Raw genomic sequence first — 20,826 nt, 5'->3', positions numbered from 1 at the left:
GAGGGAAAATACATTCTAGGTCTTCAAAACTCGAGTCAGGTCGAATGTCATTAAAAAGGTAGAAGGTCATATACTACTCCTTTGCACGATCATACATTGCCATATGACGTCCCACTGGTACTCCATCAAGTAGCCAAATAACAGGAGTCTCGTACACAGGATTTAGGCTAAAGTGCGCATATGAACGGGGTGCAGACGTTGGCTGGTTTCACTGTATATACATATAAAAAGAGAACGAGATTTACCATAGACTCAGAAGACTACCTAGAGTGGAATCCTCTTTGCAAAATGGTCATTAATAGATTACGGAAGGGTACTCCTACTTCCATCTGAAGGGGGAAAAGGGAAAGAGAAGGGGTAAGAACTGGGGAGTTCTTAGTAGGGCCGAGGTTATTAGTTACGTTCATTAATTATGTGTTCTTTAGCAGACAGATATCAAAAATATAGAGAAGCAGTAAATAGGAGATACAGATAAATAGAAGAAGTAAAAAAATAGAAAGTAGAACACAAACAGAAGAATATAAGAAAATAAAACATAAACACAGAGAATAGAATACAAAGAAAGAAAGCATATATTCATACAACAATCATAACAGAGGAAATGCACAACTAAGTATGATGCATGTTTAGCCCTAGTGCAGGTAATGAGCTCATTTGTCGGTTTCTACCCGCTCCCAATGTAACCCGAAGTAGCTGAAACGGGTATGGTTTTCCAGTCAGCATAGGTATAGTTCTCACTAATCGACGTATGCGTCATATCCTCTATAAGCAGACACTGCCTTACAAGTGGCGGCATTCCAGCCATGTATGAAATCATATCCTCTATAAGCAATTCTTGCCTTACAGGTGCAACATTCTAGCCGTGTATGAATTAATATCCTCTGCAAGTGATCCCAGGTTATCAGTTGCAGGTACAGCTCTCAATAGCTCTGTAGCACTGGAAAATATTCTGTGGTCGTACCACTATTTATCTGACTGCCTCAATGCAGCAGATGAACATACAAATAATTCTGGATTTGCCTTAATGCAACAAATGAATAAACAAACATCTCTTAGGTTGCCTCTAGCAACAAATGACCTTTTAATAGGTCATCTGCTTTTTATCATACTACTCTTTTCTCTTTGTCTCTTTATTCTGCTCTGATTACTCTCTTCTCTTTGTTTCTCTTTACTCTGTTCTGGTTTCTCTCTTTACTCTGCTCTGGTTACTCTGTTCTCTGTGTTTCTCTACTCTGCTCTGATTTTTCTGTTTAATATATGTATTTAAAACTTATGTAAATTTCGGTATGAATAGTTAGCCTGTCCCAAGTATAGGTTCATTAAGTCTATACTGAAATAATTTAACTTTTTATATTATACCTAACCCTAGCTGCAACTCAAAGACTAACTATGTTGTCCTAGTTCGTTCACTAATCTTTGTCTGTTTTTCTGTCATTAAAACTTTACAGAATTTTCTTTGGATTTTATCTTTTCTTTAACTTTTTATCTTTCCTTTATCTTTGCTTCACTAACATGTTATTACCACTCCCTAAGTGTTTTATGAAGGTAATTAAGAGATTCTGCGCTTAAAGTTGTCTTTCTAAACCTTTTACGGAAAACTGCCTTTTCCGCATTATTTTATTATTTTATTAAAATATTATTTTTAATTAAATATTATTATTTAATATTTTATTATTATTTATTATTTTATCATTAAATTTTCAAAAATTACCCCACTCTAAGGTTTAACCTTTAAAATTCACTTTTTACCACCCGTAACTTTTAATATTTCTACTCTAACTACCCTAACTTTCAGAAATTACCAAATAACCCCCCAAACACCAAAAATTTTACTTCCTTGCCCTTTTTAAGATCTAAAGCATGTTCTTCAATATTCTTCAAGACACTCAAAGTGTTCTTCGTGTTCTTCGTAAATTCTTCAGATTCTTTCTTTATTTTTACCCATTTTTCAGTCTTTTCAGCAACCGATTTTTACAATAATTCATAATAAATTTTCAGCCACTAAAACCCCATCTTTTCCACATGATTTTAACACAAATTGAACCCCAATTTAGGCACTAGGGTTTTGGTTTCCAGCTGCACTCAATAACACAAATTCATAGCTTGAATTTCATCAAATTTCATCAAATTTTCATCAAATTTTCAACAAGAATCACTCATATAAACCATCAATTTCAAGCACAGCCAAACCATATCATAATTACACAACTCAAACACAATCAATCAAGATTAAATTTGTCAAACCCTACCTGGTTTTGCTGCTCCTAATTCGGTTATGTCCTTAGATGGTCCTTAAGCACTTTTTCCTCCTAAATCACATCAAGAACAACTTTAACTCTAAAAATCCTCAACTAACCAAATCTTAATCATCATGTTAGGAAGAATTTCTCACCTTAAACTTGCTGAAAATTAACGTTTCTTGGCCCTCAAGTAAAGTTAAGCATGATTCCTAAGGAAGAACATCAAGAAAACACATGTTTAAGCATGTTTCTTTGAAACCGAAACAAAAGGGAGATTGTGTAGCCAACTCACCTTGATTCCAGCCTTGATAAGTCATATGATCATGTAGAGAAAGAAGAGAGGATCATTTTGGTCGGATTGGAATTTTAATTTGTGTTTTAGTTCAGCAGAAATCAAGCTTTGAAGATTTGGAACTAAGAACTTTTCTCTCTTTTTTTCTCTTGAAAATTTCGGCCACAAGGAGCAAATGAACCAGCCTTGGGAGTTTTGGGGGTGTAGGGTGAGTTGTGATTGGTTGGCTTGGAGGTGGGTTAAAATAATATTAAAATATCTCAAGTGTATAACTACTAAAACTAGATGAATCGGAACACTTGTAAAAACATCTCTAAAAATTATTTTCTGAGCTACTAGCATAAATGACACTAGTAACATATTTATTATGAGAATAGAACATGTATGATGAGGCCTTAGCATTTCTAAAGTCATCAGAGAGTGCTGGTGCTAAGCTGCACCAATAAACTGTGAACCTGGTTAAACTGATTTTCTGTTTTCAACTAAAACAGACCAGGTAACTTTATAATATCATTCAAGCAGCTTCTAATACTAATATAATGATAATATTATACTAATATCATTTAATTTTTTACTATACATAGTAGTCAATTATTTTTTAATCACATCTAAGTAAGTTACACTTAATCACATTATTTTCATTCTAAATAAATTTATTTTTTTATAATTTTACATTTAAAGTTATAAGTCAATATAAAAATATAAAAAATTATTTAGAATGAAAGCAATGTGATTAAGTGTAATTTACTTAGATGTGATTAAAAAATAATTGAACATTATGTATAGTAAAAAATTGATATTATTGAAGGATAAAATTAAAATTTCTTTCTATGTATTATTTTTGTCCCCAACGTTTACATTCTATTTAAGTCCCTAACGTTTTCCAAATCGTCTCAATTTTGTCCCGCCATCAATTCTGTAAATGGATCTCTAACGGCAAGACAACATTGAGCCAATTTTGTAACGTTAGGGACTTAAATAGGACGATTGAAACGTTAGGGACAATTTTGAGACTTACCCCAAACGTTGGGGACAAAAATGATACTTTACTCAATTTTAAATAATCAACAATGACATAATAAGTCTCAACAATATTTTAAAAAGCCAACGATAACATAACAATAGAAATAAAATTATAGGTTAGTTAAAATAAATAAATAAATAAATAATATTTTGAACATAAAATATTTATTAAATAATAATACATGAATAATATAAAAATGTATAACAAATTGAATATGTTATAAGTATAATTGTAAATATAATAATAAAATAATAATATTATAGCACATTGTGCGGTTTGGATTGAATTTGTTCGGTTATGAAAAGTAGATCCAAAATCCAATCCGATCCGATTCAGCGGTTTGCAAAAAATAGAATCTAATCAAATCCGAATTAGTGCGGTTTTAATTGATTTTCGGTTTGGATTGGATTGGATGAGCAGTTTAATTTGGATCGGTTTGAATTTGAACACACAGAATCATCAATTAGGTTACTACCTTTATCTTCGGAGTAAATAATCAAATTAGTCACTGAAAAATCACTCGTTTTCTAAATTCATTTTTGAAAGATTTTTTAATCAAATTCGTTTGTTAAAGATTTTAAATTAATCATGTTAGTTATTCTGTCACTTTTTTAACACACACTTAGGAGTCTTAATTAACTATTAACATAATAAATTTATAAAATTAGATTAAATTAAAACCTAATTGAGGGGAGAACTTGAGGTATTGGAATCTCTCAATTTGGAGTTGATTTGATCTAATTTTATAAACTAATTATGTTAATAGTTAATTAGGACTACTAGGTATGTGTTGTGATGTTACTTAACGTATCACATCAACAATTTCTGACGCTATTAGTAATGAAAATGATGGAAGGACTAACATGACTAATTTAAAATCTTTAAAGAAAGAATTTGATTACTAATTTAGTTAACGAGTGATCTCTCAGGACTATTTGACCATTAACTCTTTATTTTCGAGTAAAGTACTAACTTGGTTCTTGTCTTTTTTCCCAAATCACAACGTGATCCCATAAGAAACACCTACTTTCAACGTTTACTCCTCCTCTTCCACTCCTAAACTCTTTGTTTTGCTATTCATGGTGTTTTTAGGGTTCTAGAATTACAACAAAGTGAGAGAGACGATGACCCTCATCTATTAACCATCTTCTAATGGAGCAAAATGGTGTTGTTTTTGCTCACGTGGATGAAGACTGAGAGGCTCTTCTTATTTTTACTCACGTAGATGAGGATAAACAGACTTCGCCATAATTGATAGAAGCAAAAATTGATTAATAATATTTTTTGTATAATATTAATTAAAAAATATCAAGAGATAAACATTTTAGACAATATTCTAATTTTATATTATTAAAAAAATTTAAAATTGGTCAAGTATTTCAAAAATAATAAATTTCCTTGGCCATATATTATATCACTCAAGTCTTATAAAATTTCAATTAATCAATTGTTGTCATTCTATTATTGGACCCAATTTTTTACTGGGTTAATAAAGGGCTCAAGGCCCAAAAAAATTGAAAAGAGGCTAGAGAAAAGAAAAATTCCCAAAAAACTTCAGTTTAGTGGTAAAATTCTTTGATTTGTAATAAATTTACTTTAAGAATGAGAATCCTTAATAACAAAAACAAAAAGAATGAGAATCCTATTGTGATAAGTATGGGACGTGGATGCCCATTTTCTATATGAGGATTACATTCTCAAGAGAGAATAAAATTAATGAAGGTTGAAAATATTCCTTCTATATGCCTATAAAAGGAGGTTAAGCCTCCGTTGATATTACACACAATAACAAAATACTATTCTCTCTCTCTTTATATACAAGCAATAATAATCTTTTTTCTCTTTCTTTCATATTACTAATTTTTATTCTCTCTCTTTATATATCTTACTATAATATTAGTAAATATATTAATCATATCTATTATATTGTGATAATAATTGTAGTGAGTATTACTATTAAAGTTACATAATTATACTTTCATATTTATTACCTCTTCTTTATTTATTCATTTATTTTACAACACGTTATCAGCATAAGACTCTGATCAAATTTTTAAGGAAGACTCAGGTAACAATTTTTTATTATATCGAAACTCTATTCTCTTGAATTCAATGCTCTTGATATATCTGGAAATAATTATTTATCATGGATACTAGATGCTGAAATTCATCTTGATTCAATGGATCTTGGAGATACCATTAAGACTCAAAATAATGCATCCCAGAAGGATAAAGCCAAAGCCATGATTTTTCTTCGTCGTCATCTTGACGAAGGATTGAAAAATGAATATCTCACATTAAAAGATCCTGCAGATCTTTAGAAAGACCTTGAAGAAAGGTATAATCATAAAAAACGGCAATACTTCCTCAAGCTCGATATGAATGGAAGCACTTGCATCTGCAGGATTTTAAATCCATAAATGAATATAATTCTGCAATGTTTCGAATCACCTCATGAATGAAATTATGTGGAAAAAAGATAAATGATCATGATATGTTGGAGAAAAATTTCTCAATCTTCCATGCCTCGAATGTGCTCCTGCAGCAGCAGTATCGAGAAAAAGGATTTAAAAAATATTCTGAGTTAATTTCTTGCCTTCTTGTTGCTGAACGCAATAATGAGTTGCTTTTAAAGAATCACGAAGCGCGCCCAGTTGGCGCCGCCCCATTTCATGAAGTAAATGCGGCAAATCATTACCCCAGAAGAGGTAAATGGCAAGGTTTTAATAACAAGAAAAATTATTGAAGGAAAAAGAATTATGTTCAAAAGAGAGGATCTCACCAGAAGTGGGATAAAAAAAGAAATATTAGGCCGAATAAATCAACAGAGGATAAGTGTTTTCGTTGTGGTGAAAAGGGCCATTGGTCACGTACCTGTCGTACCTCAAGGCACCTAGTCGATTTTTACCAGGCATCTTTGAAAAAAGATGACAAAGGAAAAGAAACAAATTTTGTTTCAAATGATGTTGAAAATTCCACCACTCATTATGATGTATCTGATTTCTTTGAGGATCCTGAAGGGAATATTGGTCATCTGATCAATGATGGAATAGTTTAATATGTGAGATTATTAAGTATCCATGTAAATAAATAATGTAAAGTACTTATTGTTAAGTTTTATGTATTTGAGTTTCAAATATGATGTATATAAATAATGAAATATTAATGTTTATGACTATTGAAATCATTAAATGTGTCATGTTTTAAAATAAAATTTTAGTATATGACATTATTTTATGTACAGTGTTTCTTAGAAAAATAATTCTGATCAAGTATTCAATTTAGCTGTGCATACTACTCATTTTATTATTATTTGTCTTTGAAGAGAATAGAAAGGATATGTAATGAAGATGTATGCCTTGCGGATAGTGCAAGTTTGCACACCATTCTCAAAAGTGATATATATTTTACCCATCTTGTGCCAAAAGAAGAATATGTTAATACTATTATTGGCTCAGGCAATGTGATTGAAGGCTCTAAGAAGAGCTATAATTTTGTTTCCCGGAGGAACAAAATTCATAATAAATAATGCACTATTGTCTACCAAGTCTCTAAGAAACTTGTTGAGCTTTAAAGATATTCGCCAAAATAGATATCATGTTGAGACAATGAATGATGAAAACCATGAGTATTTATGTATCACAACTCATGATTCAAATAAGAAATTTATATTAGAAACGTTACCCTCACTTTCATCTAGGTTGTATTATACCAAGATTAGTGCAATTGAATCACATGCCATTGTAAACCAGAAGTTTACTAGCCCAAATGAATTCATAACTTGGCATGATAGGTTGGGTCATCTAGGAACAACCATGATCAAGTGAATTATTGAAAACTCCCATGGACATTCACTAAAGTACCAGAAGATTCTTAAATCTAGTGAATTTTGTTGTGCTGCATGTTTTCAAGGGAAGTTAATTTTAAGGCCATTACTAGTAAAGATTGGATTTGAGTCCCCTGAATTCCTAGAAAGGATTCAAGGTGATATATGTGGACTTATTCATCCACCATGTGGATCTTTTAGATATTTTATGGTCCTAATAGACGCATCTTCGAGATGGTCACATGTGTGCTTATTGTCTTTTTGCAACCTGGCGTTTGCGAGATTACTGACTCAAATTATTCGATTAAAAGCACAATTTTTAGAAAATCCAATCAAAGCAATTCGTCTTGATAATGCTGGTGAATTTACTTCCCAAGCTTTTGATACTTATTGTATGGCTAATGGAATAAGTGTTGAACATCCAGTAGCTTATGTTCACACACAAAATGGGTTAGTAGAATCACTTATTAAACGCCTCCAACTAATTGCTAGACCCTTACTTATGAGAACAAATCTCCTAACTTCGGCTTGGGGGCATGCTATTTTACATGCCGCAGCACTCATTCGTTTGAGGCCAACGAGTTACCATCAGTTCTCTCCTATGCAATTATCTTTTGGCCAGCAGCCAAATGCTTCCCATTTAAGAATATTTAGGTGTGCGATATATGTTCCCATTACACCACCTAATCTCACCAAAATGGGACGCCAAAAAAATTGGAAATATATGTTGGATATGATTCTCCCTCTATAGTGAGGTATCTTGAGATACAAACGGGAGATGTATTTAAAGCCCGTTTTGCATATTATCATTTTGATGAATCAAAATTTTCAATATTAGGGGGAGAGAATAAGCTTCTTGAAAGGGAACTTAATTGAAATGCATCATCATTGATGCATTTAGATCCTCGATCAGCGCAATGTGAACTAGAAGTTCAAAAGATTATACATTTGCAAAGAATAGCAAATGAATTGCCTGATGCATTTTCTGATACAAAGAGGATAACCAATTCGTATATACCAGCGGAAAATGCCCCAATTCGAATTGATGTCCCAGTTGGCCAAATTGCCATCGAAGCAAATACACGCCAGAAGCGTGGTAGGCCTGTCGGTTCCAAAAACAAAAATCCTCGAAAGAGAAAAGAGGTAAATACTATTCCTATTGACAAAGACATAATAAAGACACCTGCAGTTGTCCAAAATTCTGATATAGTTTTAACGCCAGAAGACGTTCAGGTACCTGAAAATTGTGAAAATGACGAGATCTTTATAAATTATGTCTTTATAGGAGAGAAATAGATCGAAATAAGACAATTGTCAATGAAATATTTGCATATAATGTGAAATTAAATATCATGCATGAAAGTAAGGATCTTGAGCTAAGATCAGTCGAAGAATGTTGACAAAGGAATAATTGGCCAAAATGGAAAGAAGCCCTGAAGGCTGAATTAGACTCACTTGCAAAACGTGAAGTCTTTGAACCTGTAGTTCGAACACCAGAAGATGTAAAACATGTTGGATACAGATGGGTATTTGTGAGAAAACGAAATGAGAAAAATAAAGTTGTGCGCTACAAAGCCCGACTTGTGGCACAATGTTTTTCACAAAGACTCGGTATAGATTATGAAGAAACGTATTCCCCTGTAGTGGATGCAATAACATTGCGTTATTTGGTCAGTTTATCTGCATATCATAAACTGCATATGCATTTAATGGATGTGGTAACAGCCTATTTATACGGCTCATTAGATCGGGATATCTATATGAAAGTCCCTGAAGGACTAAAGATATCTAAACCATCCAATGAATACTCGCAAGGGTTATACTCAATCAAATTACAAAGATCTTTTTATGGTCTAAAGCAATCTGGACGAATGTGGTATAATCGTCTTATTGAGTATCTGGCCAAAAATGGATTCAAAAATGATGATATCTGTCCATGTGTTTTCATAAGAAAATCTACATCTGGGTTCATTATAATTGCTTGTGTACGTTGATGATTTAAATATAATTGGAACTCTTGAAGAGATTCCAACAATTATAAAAACTCTAAAAGAAGAGTTTGAGATGAAAGATCTTGGAAAGACTAAATTTTGTCTCGGCCTGCAGATCGAGCATACAAAAGATGGGATCTTTATTCATCAAACAACATACATAGAAAAGATCTTAAAGAGATTTTATATGGATAAGTCACATCCATTAAGTACCCCAGTGATTGTAAGATATTTAGATGTGAAAAAGGATCAATTTCGTCTTAAAGAAGAAAATGAAGATATCATTGGTCCTGAAGTACCATATCTTAGTGCCATTGGAGCGCTAATGTATCTTGCTAATAATACGTGACCTGATATATCATTCGCGGTGAATTTACTAGCAAGGTGTAGTTCCTCTCCAACCAGAAGACATTGGAGTGGAATCAAGCAAATCTTTCGATATCTTCATGGAACGGTTGATATGGGATTGTTTTATCCATATGGATTCAAGTCACAACTAGTTGGCTATGCAGATGCCGGATACTTGTCTGATCCACATAAAGGGAGATCGCAAACAGGATACCTGTTCACATATGGTGGTACAACTATATCATGGAGGTCCACGAAATAGACGATAGCAGCAACCTCCTCTAATCATGCTGAAATACTGGTGATTCATGAAGCTAGTAGCGAGTGTGTTTGGCTGAGGAGTCTGATTCAATATATTCTGTCATCATGTGGACTGATTGATCATAAGATAGCTCCAACTGTCCTGTTTGAAGATAATACAACATGCATTGCTCAACTTAAGGGTGGATACATAAAAAGTGATAGAACAAAGCATATTTCTCCAAAATTCTTCTTCACTCATGATCTTCAAAATCAAAGGACAATTGATGTCCAACAAATTCGTTCAAGTGACAATCTGGCAGATTTATTCACAAAGTCACTCCCAAAATCCTCCTTTGAAAGATTGATACATGAGATTGGGATGCGCTGATTTCGAGACATTAAATGATGTCGGTAAGAGGGAGAGACTGTACTCTTTTTTCCTTGGTCAGGTTTTTTCTCATTGGATTTTTCTTTACTAAGGTTTTAACGAGGCAATAATTCTAAATGGTCATCCAAGAGGGAGTGTTGTGATAAGTATGGGACGTGAATGCCCATTTCCTATATGAGGATTACATTCTCAAGAGAGAATGAAATTAATGAAGGTTGAAAATATTCCTTTTATATGCCTATAAAAGGAGGTTAAGCCTCCGTTGATATTACACACAACAACAAAATTCTATTCTCTCTCTTTATATACAAGCAATAATAATCTTTTTTCTCTTTCTTTCATATTACTAATTTTTATTCTCTCTCTTTATATATCTTACTATAATATTAGTAAATATATTAATCATATCGATAATAATTATGGTGAAGAGTACTATTAAAGTTACATAATTATACTTTCATATTTATTACCTCTTCTTTATTTATTCATTTATTTTACAACAAATCCTTAATTTTCAACCAAACCTGATAAAAAAAAGAAAAGAAAAAAAAATCCATCAGCATTCAGCTCCCCGCCAAATATAAACATTAGTGCGTATTTTTAGCCCAAGAAAAAGGCGCGTGAGCGGTGAGTGAGCTGAAATGAGTACCTAGACTGAGCAGTGAAGCGGCGGCGGCGCGGTGCAGGTGACAATGTGCGGCGACGCAACCAACTGGGACGAAAATGCGTACAGGGAGCGCCTCCTCAAGGGGAGGGAGATCCAGACCCAAACCGTTTTCCGTACGGCTTGGGCTCCTAGTCCCCGAAACCCTAATCCTCACTCTCTCGTCGTTGCTTCCAGCGACGGTTCTATCGCCTCCTACTCCATCCCTTCCTGCATCTCCAACCTCGTCAGTCACCACTCTCTTATCTGCCACCATCATTTGTCTTTTTTTTTGTTAGGGATTGAACTTGTGATTCTGAGTTTATTTATTTTGTTAATTTTTTTCGCAGAAAAATAATACCGATGCCAATGCGGCTAGGTGAGTTTGCATTGCCATTTTATGGTAATTTAAGTTTTATCTTTTGTGTTTATTGGAGTTAACTGTGTTTTGATATGGATTGGAATTGTCGCAGATTATTGGCTGAACCAGATTGCTTCTTTCAAGGGCATGATGGACCTACATATGATGTCAAATTCTATGGTGATGGTGAAGATGCACTGTTGTTAAGGTCCAAATTTGTGCTATTATCTCTATGGCTCTAATTTTATTACCTTATATTGGTCTCCATCTACCTGTTGCTGATGGTGAATTAAACATGAGAATTGTCGCATGTAATTGGATACCGGTTGACTGTAGCTTTGACTTGCAGTTGTGGAGATGATGGGTGGATTCGAGGATGGAGGTGGAAGGAACTTGCAAACTCAAATAGTGCTGTTTCTTCTCAAGGTTGTGCTTCTGGGCTGAAACTTGCTTAGATCTTTGACGATTCAATTAGTATCCTGTTATTCTAACTGTTCCATCTTGCATTTTTGACTTTCTTGCATGAGACTTGTTAATATACGTGACAGCCATCGAGTTGATTGATGTGTTATTGCAAAGTTTATATTCCGAAAATAAGTAATTGGGATTGATGTGTCAGTGTGATGCCTGCGGAGTTGATATTTATTCGGGCTTGGATTATTTTGTTTATTCATTTTCTCCTGTGCCCTGCTGTATTATCAGTGATTAGGGAGGTTTTCTGTTCACCTCCTTGTGTTTTATGTCTTTTCCGCACGCAACTCTCCGCTCACACTTTTACCTTTGAAATGGATGAATTCTTCAATCTCTTTATGCATGTTGTTTCCTATTATTTCAGGAAACAATATCAAACCCATACTTGACCTGGCAAATCCTCAACACAAGTGAGCTTTAACTTTTACAGAATGCATACTCCTTGTTAGCCAGATCTGCTTCCAATCAGTTACTCCCCTTCCTCCTGGAGTCCTGGTCCCTTATTAACAGCACACCGTTATTGTTGTCTTTCAGAGGTCCTTGGGGTGCACTTTCACCTATCCCTGAGAATAATGCTATTGCTGTTGATTCTCAGGTTTTTATATTTCCTTTTCTTTTTCTCTTTTAGTTTAAAGAATATCGTTTTTCATAACAGTTTGTTTCGTTGATTGAGTGTGTTCAACTGTTCATGCTTCCTTGTTCAATTGCAGGGGGGATCTGTTTTCTCTGCTTCTGGTGATTCTTGTGCATATTGTTGGGATGTGGTATGTATTTGTGGGCGGTGAATATAATTTTTGTTTAGGAGGTTTCTTGGTAAAAATTGATTTATTTGTTGTATCTGTTGTTCTCCTTGGTTAACAAGTTTTAATACTGTAGGAAACTGGTAAAGTGAAAATGGTATTTAAGGGGCACTTGGACTACTTGCACTGCATAGTTGCTCGCAACTCATCCAATCAGGTCTAGTTGGTGATCATTTTATCTATTTTGCTGTAGTAATATTTCTTTTATTGAAAAAGAAAAAAATAACTTGGTGTTTATGCCCTAATTTTTGTGGCCATATTTATGGAATATAAAGTGCTACACACCTTTTTGCATGCAATTAAAGATCTAAACAGTGGATGTAAGAGGAAAAGGAGTGCTCCTAGTGATATTAGTAGTAGTCTAAAATATAGAGCGGATCGATAACGTGGAGTCTAATAATTTGGTTATAGCCCTATCATTCTATTGTTTATTGAACAAAAATTGAATGAGCTATGGACTTTGGAGCTTTTAGGATTGAGTGCATCACTTTTAGACTTGAGACATTAGGGAATATATGGGCTAGTATTTTAAAATCTGATTGCTAAACATCCCTGCTGCTGCCATTTATTCATAATTGTCACCCCACTGTATGCACTCTTGAGTGTTCTAACTCCTTTTTTTAATACCAATGTTCAGATTATAACTGGTTCAGAGGACAGGACTGCACGAATTTGGGGTACATTTTCTGTAAATTATTTGGTTCATTAAATATATTTGTGCAGAATTTTGGCCGATACTTTTGTTTTTGTGGCTTCTATACCATACTAGATTGCAAAAGTGGAAAGTGTATCAAAGTGATTGATCCAGTAGAAGATTTGAACTCAAAAGGATCTGTTTCATGGGTTGGCTGTGTTGCATTAGATGCAAGTGAGAGCTGGTTGGTAAGTCTCTAAGATTTCATACTTCCCTTCCATCGATCTCTCCCTTCTTTTGGTCTACATGTGCCTATGTAGTAAAAGAAATACGAATTTCTAGACAAAATGATGTTGATCACTTCCTAGCAGGGGTGGCAAGCGGTCTAGACCACCCCGCCAAAAGCCTGCCTTTGGTGGGTTATCCCGCCCCGGCCTGCCTAGTCAGGCGGGCCCTAATATCTATCCCACCCTGCCTAACGACGGGTTGGCAAGCCGGTAGGCTAAGCCTGCCTTCTCTCTCTCTCTCTCTCTCTCTCTCTCTCTCTCTCAAAAAAATTACTAAACCATTAAATATTGAAAAAAAAAATACAATTTCACAAACATTTTAATAAATCTATAATTTCTAAATTCATATAATTCTAAATTTCTGATAAATGTAATCTTTAACCAAGTTTTTTGAAACAAAATAATCAAACAAACATTGTCCAAATTAAAACATTCTTCAAAGCATTTAATTAAACATTGTTCAAATCTCATCAATCAAACATTATCCAAGTTATAGCTTAAGTAAAATAAACAAACATTCCAAAGACAAATTTGTGAGTAGGGTTAGGAGTGGGTGGGGAGACAGATGGGAGTGACTTGTGCTTATGGGTAGGGTTATTTGTGCTGGGTTTGGTAGTTGAGTTTATGGGTTTGGGTAGTTTTTTGTTTAGGCTATAAAAAATATAGCGGGCCCACCGGGCTAGCCCGCCCCGTCAAAGGCCGCCAAAGCTGTGGGTTTTAGGCCTTTTTTTTTAGAGGAGTGCTAGGGGGGCATCACTTTTATTAAATTCTGGCCAGCACTTAACCATCAAAAGGAAATTGAATGATTCTACATCATTAGATACAATCTCACACCATTAAAAACATTATTGATGACTAAAAACTACAAAATCTGCTGGCCCTCTAGACTTTCTCTTTTTTTTTTTTAATTTTGGTGGACTCAAAACTCTAGCCTTGCCTTTTTTCGGCCCAACAAATTTCGGCCCATTTGCCACCCTTACTTCCTAAGTTACCTATGGTTGCTGACTTGCAGTTGGTATCCAGCTATGAGAACAGATATTTAGATAATGATTTTACACTTAATTTATTGTCCTATTTTACAACCAGAGGAGCTAATTCATATTAACATTGGCATATAGCAAGTTAACAATCAAATAGAACTTCATTTCCCATAGTTCGTAGTTATGATACAATTCCTCGTTTAGTATAATCATTGTTACAGAAATGCTATTTGTTGCTACCCTCTGCTAAACTTTCTGTTATTAATAACTATCACATTTTGTGGCCAAAATATCCCTTTCTAAAGGCATTATGTATCTTGTAATTGCCGTTTGCTTCTGTGAATGGTTAAGGGACCATTGTCATCATTCCACAGGCTTGCAGTAGTGGACGGAATATATCCCTTTGGAACCTTCCTGCTTCAGAGTGCTTATCAAGGATTTCAACTCGTGCTTCTGTACAGGACATGCTATTTGACAGCAACCAAGTGAGTTGGCTAACCTTCATATCTTTTGTTTCTGCCATCTTGCTGTCTTGAACACTAAACGATCAAAATAACCCTAATTTTATCTCAACTCTCACCTCTGTCAGATTTTGGCAGTTGGTGCAGATCCTCTACTGAATCGCTTTGACATGAATGGTGCAATCCTTTCGCAAATACAGTGTGCTCCTGCATCAGCTTTCTCTGTCTCCTTACATCCTGCAGGGGTAGGTTCTGGTTCTGATTCAACATCTTATTGCTGTTGAGATGGGTCACTGTGTGGTCAACTCAAGCTTGCTGCATTCATGACTTGTTATTTTCTAGTTTATTTTATTTATGTAATGCATTACTGCATTATTCTTTCCAGGTTGTGGCAGTTGGAGGTTATGGATGTCTTGTAGATGTTATCTCACAATTTGGTAGCCATATGTGCACATTCCATTGCAAGTGCATTTAAGCGAATTCTGCAGTTAGTTTGAAAATTCTAAAGTTTCAAGCTCAGAATGATTTCCATGTCGATGAATCACAAAAATAACAGGCAAATGTACGGTCAAATGAGATGCTATTAAATATTGGGCCACAAAAGTGGGAAGCTTTGATTTGTTCTTGGTAATATGTGGCAGGAGGCTGTACCATTCTACGCGGACCAAAATGCCACAGATTTGTTGCTCCCAGCAAAAACATCTGAGGTTTAAATATGGTCCGTATAGTTGTATTAGTTATATGTATTATTTATTATATTCCGTGGGAAAGAGTTCTACATTGAAGGAAGGTCAAACAAAAGAAAAGGTCAAACAAAATTCCGTGGGAGAGTAGTTGTGTTAATGAGAATGTGTTTGAAGGGCTGAAGATATAATAAGAAGGTAATTTAAGAATTATATATTTTTTAAGGGAGTTGACAAAAAGCTAATGATTGGGTATTTTTATTTAACAATTAATTTTTTATAGATATAATATTAAATTTTTTTTTTGGTTAATTTTATCAGTATTTAAAATTTTTGTAGTTAAAAATAACTATTTACTCTTTGGTTTAATTTCGAAAAATGGTTTTGATATTTTGATCTCAATCGGATTTGCATTAAAAAGAATGAAATTACTAATGATGTAATTGGAACACTTGTCAAGTGACCTTGGCGGTGGAGAATGGAGATGCATGGGTTCAATGAGTTTGACTTGTGTGTTGCCTCTATCTGTAAAAAATTAGACATTAAGAGAGATTTGTTTGGTATATATATATATATATCTTCTCAAATAATTTTATTTCTCTGATTATTATTTTAATGGATGAATTTAGGACTATTTGCTAAAGTTTTGTTTGGTTAGAAAAAAGAAAATAAAGGAAAGAAAGTGAGGAAGAAAGAAGATAAATGAAAGTTGATTGAAATCTTAGTCTTTCTAGATTTATTTGTATAAAAAGAAAATAAAAAAGGGAAATGAAAGTAAAAAAGATATTAGTAGCAAATCATATTTTTTTTGTTATTCAAACTTTGGATATTACCAAATTATAAATTATTTAAATGAAATATGTTTTTAAAATGAATGTTTTTTAAATAGTTATTGAACAAAAAGTGCTCATAAAACTCTTTTAATTAAGAGGATAATTTATACTAATAAATTAAATGGGGTTTAAATTTATGTAAATGGTTTAAATTAATTTTCATTACACATCTGTCTTAGAGTATTTTCATGTTAATCGAATCAATAGCTATAATAGCTAAATCAAATTCAATTAATTCGATTTACATAAAAATATTTTAAGATGTATAACAAAAATTAATTTAAGACATTTGCATAACTTTATATTTCATTTAATTTATTAGTATAAACTATCCCAATTAATATAAAGCAATTGAAGTAACTAAAAAAAAGTCACTAAGCAAGAATAATGTGCTACAAAGTCAGATGGTTGTGGATACAATTAAAGTGGTTAAAATCTTAATTTAATAATTTTTAAATTTTGTATATTGAATAAATCAACTAATATTTAAACTCTGTATATATAATATATTTTTTTATTTAAATTATATTATAATTTTAAATTATATCAATTATATTATATGTAAATAAAAATTAATCATTTATATTGAAGATATTTGACTAAACTGATTTTTTGTGTATATATAAAATTTTTTACATCTTATGGATTTAATTTGCCATTTATCTTTCTATTTTTTTTTATCATTTATCTTATGTATTTTTTGTGTATATATAAAGTTCGAGAAGACTATTTATTATTTTGACTAATTTGGTATTCGTTATTATTTTGTCGATTAATTCACTAGAGAACCCTTGTTTCTTTTCTCACTTCACAAACACACTCTTATTCTCTCCTCAACTCCGCGGCGTAGATCCGAGGAGTTTGGGAAACCCTAACTCCGCTCGATCTTCTTCCACTGCAAACATCTTCGTCCTCTTCATCATCAACATCAATATCAACATCATCATCCGCAGGTGAATCTCTTCTCGATTCAACGATCTTGTTATCCCAGTCTTTCAGTCGCTTCTGATTAACTGTATCTATGTTCTTTTATTTTTTATTTTTCCTTTGCTGCTATTCGTTATTGTTGAGCGGATGTTGTTTTATGCAAGTTAACGCTTGTTTCGTATTATGGTTCGAGCCTTTTTGAAACTAAAACTTTTTGAATCAACAAGTGATTCACATCAATTTTTTATTACGGTTAGAGCTTATGCTGATTCGATATTTATTTTTTTATGTTTTTGGTTTCCATCAAGTTGTTTTTATGGTGCTGTTTCTGCAATTATTTGCGTGGTATAGTTGTTTCTGTTGTTATATTTGTGTTGGTGTTGCAGTCATGGCAGGAGCTGCACCTGAGGGAACACAGTTCGATGCTCGTCAATTTGATGCAAAAATGAATGATTTGTAAGTGCTTTCCCTTTTTCCTCACTATCATTCCAACATAGTTTATTTTTTGGGGGTTTAATTTATGGTTCACTGTCATCTCTTGAATTCACAGACTCACAGCTGATGGACAGGACTTCTTCACATCTTATGATGAGGTGTACGATAGCTTTGATGCTATGGGTTTGCAAGAGAATCTCCTCAGAGGCATTTATGCCTATGGTAAACTTTTACTAGTCCCTTTAATATATATGTTTTTTAGAAAATATATTTAATCGATAATGTACAGTGGAGGCATAGAACTTTGCATGTGTTCGATTTGTTCTGCCTATTATGCGTAAACTGCCTTGTTTGTTTGTCCCACTAATGTCATGTACTTTTAGTTGAAATTTTGGAATGTAAAATTAGTATTATTTGTTCTGTAGGTTTTGAAAAGCCATCAGCTATTCAGCAAAGGGGAATAGTCCCATTTTGCAAGGGACTTGATGTTATTCAACAGGCCCAATCCGGAACTGGAAAAACTGCAACTTTCTGCTCTGGAATCCTGCAACAACTTGACTACAGCCTGACTGAATGTCAGGCCTTGGTTTTAGCGCCAACCCGTGAGCTTGCTCAGCAGATTGAGAAGGTTATGCGGGCGCTTGGAGATTATCTAGGTGTGAAGGTTCATGCCTGTGTGGGAGGCACCAGTGTTCGTGAAGACCAACGCATTCTAGCCAGCGGTGTTCATGTTGTTGTTGGTACTCCTGGACGTGTCTTTGATATGCTGCGCAGACAGTCACTTCAGCCGGATCACATTAAAATGTTTGTGTTGGATGAGGCCGATGAAATGCTTTCAAGGGGTTTTAAAGACCAGGTACTTCTTTATTTACTTGATTACTAATGTTTTCATATTTCACTTTATTATAAAGTTTTATAGATATGTAAAATCATCCCATGCAAACCTGTATTTTTTACCCTAACCCATCGTTAATTCCTACTTTATCTAATTGATTGTATTTTCTTCTATTTCTGACTGTTTAATGTTTATACTTTCAAGTGCCTTCAGATTTTTATATTTGATGTCTGTTAAAAGTTCTTGAAATTTAGTGACTATTAATTTCTAGTTGAAGATAAATGTTACTTTGTTTCAATCAGTTTAAGCTTGTCACAGTTTTTGGCCATTGGTGTTGTATCACGAAAATTTGATTTTGTTATTTGTATAACTTCTTTATCCATCATCTGCTTCCTTGTTATCAGATCTACGATATATTCCAGTTGTTGCCATCGAAGATTCAGGTTGGAGTTTTCTCTGCCACAATGCCCCCTGAGGCCCTTGAAATTACTAGAAAGTTCATGAACAAACCTGTGAGGATCCTTGTGAAGCGCGACGAGCTCACTTTGGAGGGTATAAAGCAGTTTTATGTCAATTGTGAGAGAGAGGAATGGAAGCTCGACACACTTTGTGATCTGTACGAGACATTAGCCATTACCCAGAGTGTCATTTTTGTCAACACCAGAAGGAAGGTAGATTGGTTGACGGACAAGATGCGAAGCCGAGACCACACGGTGTCAGCCACCCACGGAGACATGGACCAGAATACGAGGGACATCATTATGCGGGAGTTCCGTTCTGGGTCTTCCCGTGTTCTGATAACAACTGATCTTCTGGCACGTGGTATTGATGTTCAGCAAGTGTCTCTCGTAATAAACTATGATCTCCCTACACAGCCCGAGAACTATCTCCACCGTATTGGTCGTAGTGGTCGGTTTGGTAGAAAGGGTGTTGCCATCAACTTTGTCACGAAGGATGATGAAAGAATGCTGTTTGACATCCAGAAGTTTTATAATGTGCAAATCGAGGAGCTGCCTGCAAATGTTGCTGAACTCCTCTGATGAGATTGTCTTCCAACATGTCTGAGAAAAGCTAGTTTATGTTTGGTTGTGTTATGTAATGTTTCTTCTCCCCCTTCCCCAACCCCTCTTTTTTTCCTCGTTCGGTATTTCCTTTGAAACCCTTTTTTAATGGGCCTAGTAAGTTTATTTAGATTGTCAGTCGTTTGGATATCCAAAGTGTAAGGTACTTGAAATTAGAAACCGATTATTGCCCATTTTGGTGTATGGCTGTGTCGCACGTTTCTGTAAGGTAATTTATCTAATGGTACTTTTTGTGGCATATGTTTGGCCTTTTCTTTAAGTATATATATTCTCGGTGTCAGATATACCAAGCTTGGTTTGTGTTGATTTTTGTTGGTGGTTATATAGAATTAGTGATGTTCGCATTACGGTTTGAATAAAAAATTCATCCGATTCGAATACTAGTTTTATTTGCAGTGCAGTTTGGATTGGATGGTATTTTTAAAAAAATTTGATTTGATTCGATCTAAGTTCAAGCGGTTTAGATTGGATTGGATTTGCGGTTTTGTAAATTAAAAAAATTAAATATATATAACAAGAGGGTTGTGTTACACTTGCGGTACATAGCCGGTCCCAAGCCCGGATAAAGGAGGAGGGTTGTGTTAGGTCTTCGGCAACCAACGTAAAAATATAGCCGAACCCCCTATGACATGAATCAAAGACATTATTGCGCTAAAGCTAGGTCGTTACCCGGAAGTAACGCGCCGTATGGCTCGAGTACGGTGTCAAAGCAAGAGCCGCTGCATCGGTGCCCGGATGTAGTGTTAAATGAGCAAGGGTTCTCGCGTTTTCGTGAACGGACGAGGGTAAATAAGCTAGTTCACAAAGGAAAAGGTAAAGGTCGAAGCGACAAAATGTTGAGATTTGGGACATGGAACATAGGCACTCTAACAGGAAAGTCCATGGAGGTGGTGGATACCATGACAAGGAGGAAGATTAACATTATGTGCCTACAAGAAACGAAATGGGTTGGTGCAAAGGCTAGGGAGTTGGATTCTTCTGGTTTCAAACTTTGGTATACAGGAAAGGTGAAGAATAGGAATGGAGTTGGAATAATTGTGGA

At 34.3% G+C, this 20,826-nt stretch overlaps 1 protein-coding gene across 1 annotated transcript; it reads left to right on the top strand.

The window, feature by feature from the left end:
• Positions 1 to 10,963: 10,963 nt before the first annotated feature.
• On the top strand, positions 10,964 to 20,022 carry LOC112701480 (uncharacterized). Its single transcript, XM_072198815.1, has 20 exons — positions 10,964 to 11,242; positions 11,346 to 11,374; positions 11,469 to 11,564; positions 11,706 to 11,782; positions 12,192 to 12,237; positions 12,362 to 12,422; positions 12,538 to 12,591; positions 12,704 to 12,784; positions 13,265 to 13,304; positions 13,397 to 13,509; positions 14,903 to 15,013; positions 15,118 to 15,234; positions 15,375 to 15,450; positions 15,546 to 15,556; positions 15,631 to 15,696; positions 17,356 to 17,458; positions 17,819 to 17,888; positions 17,983 to 18,089; positions 18,293 to 18,723; positions 19,107 to 20,022. Exons 1-20 carry the CDS (start codon positions 11,045 to 11,047, stop codon positions 19,740 to 19,742), a joined length of 2,523 nt encoding a protein of 840 aa, XP_072054916.1. The 5' UTR covers positions 10,964 to 11,044; the 3' UTR covers positions 19,743 to 20,022.
• The last annotated feature ends 804 nt before the right edge of the window (positions 20,023 to 20,826 follow it).

This window comes from Arachis hypogaea, chromosome 7 (genome assembly GCF_003086295.3).
Source record: "Arachis hypogaea cultivar Tifrunner chromosome 7, arahy.Tifrunner.gnm2.J5K5, whole genome shotgun sequence".
Taxonomy (NCBI): Eukaryota; Viridiplantae; Streptophyta; class Magnoliopsida; order Fabales; family Fabaceae; genus Arachis; species Arachis hypogaea.
Note: the sequence above shows the minus strand (reverse complement) of the source record. Positions and strands in the feature narration are given on the sequence as shown.

Excerpts from the sequence above, each read along its gene's own strand:
- LOC112701480 (XM_072198815.1), top strand. The coding sequence starts at position 11,045 with ATGTGCGGCGACGCAACCAACTGGGACGAAAATGCGTACAGGGAGCGC. Across the intron at positions 12,238-12,361 it reads CTGGCAAATCCTCAACACAA|AGGTCCTTGGGGTGCACTTT; the intron begins GTGAGCTTTAAC and ends GTTGTCTTTCAG. Across the intron at positions 12,423-12,537 it reads CTATTGCTGTTGATTCTCAG|GGGGGATCTGTTTTCTCTGC; the intron begins GTTTTTATATTT and ends GTTCAATTGCAG.